General features: G+C 43.5%; 1 protein-coding gene across 1 annotated transcript in view; it reads left to right on the top strand.

Annotated features, from left to right (window-relative positions):
* Nucleotides 1-1298: 1298 nt before the first annotated feature.
* Nucleotides 1299-7833, top strand: part of grip2b (glutamate receptor interacting protein 2b) — a gene marked incomplete at its 5' end in the record, with an annotated part of 125826 nt that continues 119291 nt past the window's right edge. The window contains one exon of the mRNA XM_080846383.1: nt 1299-1437. Within this exon, the coding sequence (XP_080702509.1) occupies nt 1299-1437 (139 nt within the window). The remainder of the gene's footprint in view (nt 1438-7833) is intronic.

Raw genomic sequence — 7833 nt, 5'->3', positions numbered from 1 at the left:
GCCGTCGCCAACCCTGCAGACCTGGCCGTCGCCTACCCTGCAGACCTGGCCGTCGCCAACCCTGCTGACCTGGCCTCGCCAACCCTGCAGACCAGGTCGTCGCCCACCCTGCGGACCCTGCCGTCGCTGAACCCGCTGCCCCAGCCGCAGCGGACCCGGCAAACCCAGCCGCAGCTGACCCTGCTAACACCGCCGCAGCGGACCCCGCTAACCCAGCTGTCCCTGCAGACCCTGCCGTCGCTGATTCTGCAGCCTCAGCCGATCCCGCAGACCCAGCAGCTGGCACTGATGACACCTCCGACGTCTTCTCAAGCCGGGTCGAGGAGATCCTCCTGGGCTGGACTATCCCGGTGGAGCGAACGCGCCCTGTACTGCCGTTCGGTATCCCTGATATGTGCTGTCAATCCATTTGTGAAATAAACAGTCATTCACGAAAACTTGCAGTTGTCGTGTTAAAGTTCCGTGGCAATCACAGACAAGATACATGTTGAGTTTTTTTTGCTGCTATTTTAAATTGCAGGCTCTTTTCTCTTGGACAAAATATGTAGAAGCGCTCAATCAGGAAGGAAACTCCCTTGTCTAGGTCTGCATATGATAAGCTTATTTTGATCTTAGAGGATGTTCACAAAATGACTTCAACGTAACCAGGAGAACTTAAGTCCTTATCTGTGTTGTGTGAGTCTGAACACTTGTCATTGGTGCCATAACCCATGGCTCCTGATCAGCTGCAATAAGGTATTATCTCCTGATGAAGGGACACTGAGAGGGAGAGGGATGAAAGCCATGGGGGAGAAACAGAGAGAGGCAGAGAGAGGCAGAGAGGGAGTAAAGAGCCATGGGGCTCAGAGAGCTTTTGTGGAAGATGTGGAGAGTGTGTGTGTGTGTCCTCATTGGGAAAAAGGGAGTTGTGTGAGTGTGTGTGTGTATGTGTATGTGTGTGCGTCCTGATGATAAGAGACCGAGTGTGTGTCCTCTCATGGTGAGAGAGGGAGTGTGTGTGTGCATGTATATGAGGACTGGCTAGGTTGATTTAATTTTTACCACTCTTGCTTACGCAGCTCGCTTGCTATTTGTGTGTGAGTGAGAGGAAGAGAGGGGGAGAGGGAGAGAGCAAGAGACTGAAAAAAAAATCCACATACACTCACACACATATTCCGGCAGTCTCTTCCTCTGTTCCCCATCTCATTTAGTCTATGTGGGGTGAGTCTAATGTAACCTCACACACAGGAGAGAAGGATAGAGAGACAGCGAGAAAGAGAGAACGAGAGAGAATTGGTTCAGTAGCCACCTTTTTCGGGATGGACAGAGTGAATCGGGTGCTGAACATTGTGAGGCGCATGTCCCCGCGGAAACGGGAGCGAGGTTACCAGGGCGATGCCGAGAGCCCGGAGACCTGTGAGGACGGCCTGTGTTCCCTTGGCAGCTTGTGCATCGGCGGTAAGCACTCTTGCCCCCCACGGCAAACTTTACTCTCCCCCTCTCTACGTCTGTCTCTTAACTCTCTCTCTCTCTCCGTCTGTCTCTTACCCCCCCTCTCTCTCTCCTTCTCTCTCTCTCTCCCGCCTCCTCACTTCTTGTGAACTCACTGCTAGTTTCCCGACAGGCAGTATGGTGGTAGGTTAGGGATGAAAGTGGTGTGGAGCCCCCCTAGGGCTGGTAGAACTGAAAGGGGGAAGGTGTGAGGAGGGAGGGCGGGGGTGCAGGTGCTCTGACTGTTCAGCTGTTAATTATCAGGTGTCACTCTGGGTCCCCGTGGACACTGAGGGAAGGTGAAAGAGAGAGAGAGAGAGAGACAGACAGAGAGAGAGAGAGAGAGAGTGGAAGAGGAAAGAGGCTCATGGCTTAACCAAAACTTAGTGCTGAAGAGAACTGATTATTCTATTTTCCTAAAAATGTATGTGTGAGTGTTTTACACTCGCGAGGCAGACTTTGATCAGGACATCAGTGGCCGCTTTGAAACTACAGCATGATTTCTCTTCTCTATAAGTTTGCGCGTCCGATTTGATATCAAGTCACCAGGGTGTGTGATGATTAAAAGACTCCTCTCTTGCTATTTTTGCATTTCTGTACATTGGTTTGTATGAAATGTTTTTGTGGAGGAGTATTTAGGAAAAGAACTGGACTCCCCTGGAACAGTCCTCCTCAGCATTTTCTGAGCATGTGTCGTGCCGGCAGTACCTTTGAAGTTGTAATGAATTGCAACGGATGCCCTTGGTGGTGGCTGTCCCTTCCCACACACTCCCCATCCCCAGAGAGGCTCCCCTCAACTTTTCTTATGGATGCATAACGTACACACATGCATGAACTCTTCAAGGCAGCTCAGGGACAACCTCTGAGCCAGATCTGCGCCGTGTCCGCTCCGGAGTCAGCCACTGTGTTTGAGTGGGAGTTATCTCTCTTTGACTATTGATGTCCCTGTTGACAACCTCAACACCTTTCAAAAGCGAACTTTCCTAGTGTAACTAAGTGTTTGTTGTCTCTTTTCTTAGAACCCTAATCCTATACCTAAACCATAACCCTACACATTCAAAGTATACACAGAGGATATAACACTGAGCTTTAAGTGTGAACCTATCTGGGACAGCAGGTGGAACTCATTGGGAATGGACTTGGTTGACTTGGTTGGGCTGTTGCTGAAACTGAGTTTGGGCTAAGAGAATCTTGCTTAAATGGGAGTGAGAGAGATTTACCACATATCTGGTATTAAAATGTCCTAACTAACTCAAGGCCTTGTGATGTTGGAGCTCAAAGTACATGCAATTAATCAGATTCCCTTTTATGCACCATGTAATGTCATTCCTGTCAAACTCAAGCCAGGTGTCCTTTAAGGAAAGCTTGTGGATGTAGACCATCAGGGTCATTAGTCTTTCATCTCTCTAACAAAACCTCCACAAGTTGTCTGTCATCCTGAGGTGCTAAAACCATGTCTGTTTCATTGGTACTTCAGACTGAGTCATCTGTTGAAAGCTCTGAACAATTAAAAAACCCTTGCTAATGTTTTCGGATGCTCACTGTAAAAGCTTTGTGGACAAGCCAGTCATTATGTTAATATAAATAGAGCTCAGGCCGTGTCTGTTGAGTGATAATAGCCATTAAGTGCTCCTTGCTGTGGCAACACCCTGTGTTTTAACAGCAGAGAGGGGCAGCGGACTGGCACTAAGCCATGAACATAAGAGGTGGTAGGTGGACCCCCACCCACCCCAGAACTGAAGGCTATATATGGGCACTGAAGAGGCTCCTGCTAAGCCATGAGAGGGAGTGACTGGGGCAGAGAGTTTGTGAGAGAAAGAGGGAAAGAAAGAGATGAAGGATCATTAGGTAGATATGAGTTAAAACATATGTAAATGTTAGCAGGTCATGTGAACAAGATATTTCTCTCTCTGGTGATCTGAATCAATCAAACCACTTAAGCTTAGCCCTTAGTTTGTAACCAAACACTACACTGACGCAAAGTCCACTTAGGTGTACTTAAGCTGCCTGTATTCAAATGGTAGACATCCAGTCTATGTTGAAGCATTTCCAGACAAAACAAACCCTATTAAAAAATGGCAGGCCACCATGGTTATGTAGTGTAACTCCTTGTTGAGCTGTTAACCTGAAAAGCATACCAGTCTTTCTTTGGGAAGTGTGCCATTGTGGCGGCCAAACTTCAAGGAATGGACGCCACGGGGGCCAGGCTGGCATTCAGTGTGGCATGGAGCCGCTGGTGACTTATGCCCTTAGTTAAAGACCAGGGGGCAGCACCTCTCTGTCAGAGATCACAGACCCCTCAAGATCAGAGGAAAGGCTGTTGTTTTCTGTCTTTTCCCCTCTCTTCCTACAAATAGCCAAGTTGAGTAGACAGCAACATGAAGCACAAAAGAGACAAACACAAAACATATCTACTTAGCAGATGCTTTTAAAGACTTACAGTGCTGATAAACATTTTCCATCAGGATGTTTTCTCCCTGCATACTGAACCCTTGATCTTGGTCTTGTTAGCACCTTCCTGTGCCAGTTGAGCTACAGGAATACAGGCTACATAATGGAGGCAATGCAAGGCTAGGTGTGAAGTATAGCTCAAAAATGTACTATTACGTCTTTTCACTCAGCATTCGATTTTATCCACAGTTAGTTACAATATACTGCACAGATAATCATTTTCATCTGTAAATGCATTCTCCACGCTTTGATCTTCATGTTGCCAGTTGAGGTACGCGTTTGAACACAGACCGCAGGCTTCTAAAGTAATGGATATGCCTAAACATTCACGATATTCCCATCATCTGTTCTCTCAGATCAGTATCCCCTTTCTCTTGGTGCACCAGCCTTGGTTTCTAAACTCAACTAAATCCACCATTCTTCCGTCAAAGGCCTGAAAAGAGAGGCTGTGTCGTCAGCATTCGTGATAACTCTCTGAGAAGCGTGCTCACAACAAGCAATACGAGCGGCTGGACTTTTGAAGTGCCATGAAAGTGAACTCAGTTTCTTTATATGTCTTGCTGCATCACAACGGCAGTGATGTATGGGGTTTGATGCTTTTGAATGCCAGGCTTACAGAAAATAAATAAATAAACAAACAAATAAATAAATAAACCTTCAGAAAGCTCACAGAGAAATGTAGTTCATATGACAGCGGACAGCTACACTGGGAGTTTCTCGACTCCTCTCACCAGCTCATGCTCCGCATGTGAGCTGATTTGCAAGCACTTGACTGTATAATGCAACCCTAACCAGCCCTATCTTGCATGTGCGAAGAAAAATTAGGTCAGTGAATTCTCTTTCATGCCCCCCCCCCACCATTATAATGACTTTGTTATTTATGGCCCTGAGTTATTCTTTGCATTCACTGAATTGGCAGAAAAGTACTGTGAAGAGGTAACAGCCATGTCGTGCAGTGTTTAATGACTCTAATGCATTTATTTGTGTGGCGCATTGCAAATGCAGTAAATCGTATTTTCTCTCCATGAAAGGCGACAAACTGAATAGGCTATGACTTTTTTTATATATCAAAATGAAGTGGCTTTTGAACAAGCTTTTGGCAAAAGCACAATATGAAGAATTACACGTATGTGCAACCAGTGTGCTTCTGTGTAAAATGTAAATACAACCTAAAGATGTAAGACATAGCCTAGGCCGTGTATTAGAATATCAAATCCATTAAAGCTGTACTAATGTCCATTTTCCATTGAACATTTTTCCATCAATAACTATATCTTGATAAGCATAAAATTCCTGCCAATTTTATGGTGTAATTTTGAAAGCCACCACAAGACCCTGGCAGCAGAAAGCCTGGTAACACTTTCTATGAAGCCCAGCGTTATAAGGCCCTATAAGGACATTATAAGGGCCTTAATAATGACTTATAGCGATTGCTACGATGACTTATAGCTACTTTATAACTACGTATAATGTCTTCATGATGACTCATAATCACCTTTATGATACATTATATCAGTTCATTATGAATGGTTATAATTAAAGACGGAATAATGCATTATAAATATGTGACTGTCGGGTAACACTTGCTATGAAGCCTGCCTTTATAAGGTCCTATAAGGACATTAATGATGACGTTTTAAAAGTAGCTATAAGTCATTGTAGCACTCTTTATAAATATGTTTAGCATCTCCACAATTACTCATATCCACTGCTCTGAAACGTTATGTCAGTTAATTATAAATGGTTATAATCTAAGATAAAATGATGCATTATAAATATGTGATCATAGGTTTGTGTGGGTAATCATGAATCCTATGAAGCCTGCATATATGAAGCACTATAAGAACATTCATAATACCTTTAAAAACTAGTTAAGTCATTGTGGCACTCATTCTTACCTTCTCAGTCCTACGTCTTCTACCTTCTTGAGCGTGCTCTCACGTCTGAAAGCTGTATTACCATCGATATTTGCTTGACTGGTTAATGAACAGATTTCATTGGGCCAAAAGCCCGCGGTGTCAAAGTTATGCTTTTATGTAGACAACTTTAATATTTCGTCGTTTCTGCAACTATCAGTATTTATTGTGTAGGGACATTGGGTTTGAAGTAATAACAGCAACTCTGAAGTTCAAAAGTCTTAGCCCGAAATCTTTACAATGTGTTTTTGTATAAAGTCTGAGCATCTCCAGAAAGTTTTAAATAAAAGGGTTTTCATCTGTATCCTGTTGTATTTACTGACAGCACTATTAACAAGTTCATAATGTCTTCTCTTCTCTTCTCTTCTCTTATCTTATCTTATCTTATAATAATCTTATATCTGTTTAAAACAACATGACCCTTTTGTCACTTTACTTAAAGCTGACAAAGTACACTTATAGAATCTTATATCTGTTCATAACAACACCACCCTTTTGTCACTTTACTTAAAGCTGACAAAGTCCACTTATAGGATCTTCTAAAAGTTTATAATATTCTATGTCTGTATAGCAGCCTAGTCACCATACTAATAACCATTAATGAATATGCATAATATATCACAAAGGTGGTTATGATGTGCCGTGAAGACCTATATACATAGTTATAATGAGTGCCACAATGACTTAACTAGTTTTTAAAGCTATTATGAATGTTCTTATAGTGCTTCATATATGCAGGCTTCATAGGATTCATGATTACCCACACAAACCTATGATCACATATTTATAATGAATCATTTTATCTTAGATTATAACCATTTATAATTAACTGACATAACGTTTCAGAGCAGTGGATATGAGTAATTGTGGAGATGCTAAACATACAGTGGGGAAAATAAGTATTTGAACCCCTTGCGATTTCACAAGTTTGGCCGCTTGCAAAGAAATGTGTGATCTATAATTGTAATGGTAGGTGTATATTAACAGTGAGAAACAGAATATCAACAAAAAAATCCAGAAAAATGCATTTTATAACATTTATGACTTTATTTGCATTTGATGCAAAAAATAAGTATTTGAACCCCCAAAACTGACTGACAAAAATGACTTAGTACTTGGTGGAATAACCCTTATTGGCAAGCACAGACGTCAGACGTTTCTTGTAGTTGGTCACCAGGTTTACAAACATCTCAGGAGGGATTTTGGTCCACTCCTTTTTCTAGATCCTCTCCAAATCTTTAAGGTTGTGTTTTCAATGGGAGGGAATGAGGGAATGAGGTTCAAGCCCAATATTCCACGTTACATGGCCCTATCCATAGTCCCCTTGATGCGGTGGAGTCGTCCTGTACCCTTGGTAGAGAAACAGCCCCAAAGCATAATGTTTCCACCGCCATGCTTGATGGTGGGTATGATGTACTCTTGGGGTCATATTCAGCATTCCCCCCCCTGTCAAACATGGCAAGTCGAGTTGATGCCAAAGAGCTTGATTTTGGTATCATCTGACCACATTCTGTCTCCCAATCCTCCCTAGAATCATTCAAGTGTGCAATGGTAAACTTCAGATGGCCCTGTACATGCGCTTCCTTGAGCAGGGGGACCTTGCGAGTGCTGCAGTACTTCAAAAAATGACAGCGTGGTGTGTTGCCAATGGTTTTCTTGGTGACTCTGGTCCCAGCTGCCTTGAGATCATTCACAAGCTCCCCCTGTGTAGTTCTGGGGTTATTCTGCACCTTCCGAATGATCACTGATTCCGCACGAGGGGATATCTTGCATGGAGCCCCAGACCTAGAGCGGGTGACAGTTGTTTGGTGTTGCTTCCATTTATGAATAATCGCACCAATAGTTATCTGCTTCTCACCAAGCTGCTTGCCGGTGGTTTTTTAGCCCATTCCAGCCTTGTGCAGGTCTACAATCTTATCTCTGACGTCCTTGGACAGCTCTTTAGTCTTGCCCATGGTGGTGAGGTTGAAGGTGTGAAGTATGATTCTTTGGACAG

This window comes from Sprattus sprattus (genome assembly GCF_963457725.1).
Source record: "Sprattus sprattus genome assembly, chromosome: 10".
Classification (NCBI taxonomy): domain Eukaryota; kingdom Metazoa; phylum Chordata; class Actinopteri; order Clupeiformes; family Clupeidae; genus Sprattus; species Sprattus sprattus.
Note: the sequence above shows the minus strand (reverse complement) of the source record. Positions and strands in the feature narration are given on the sequence as shown.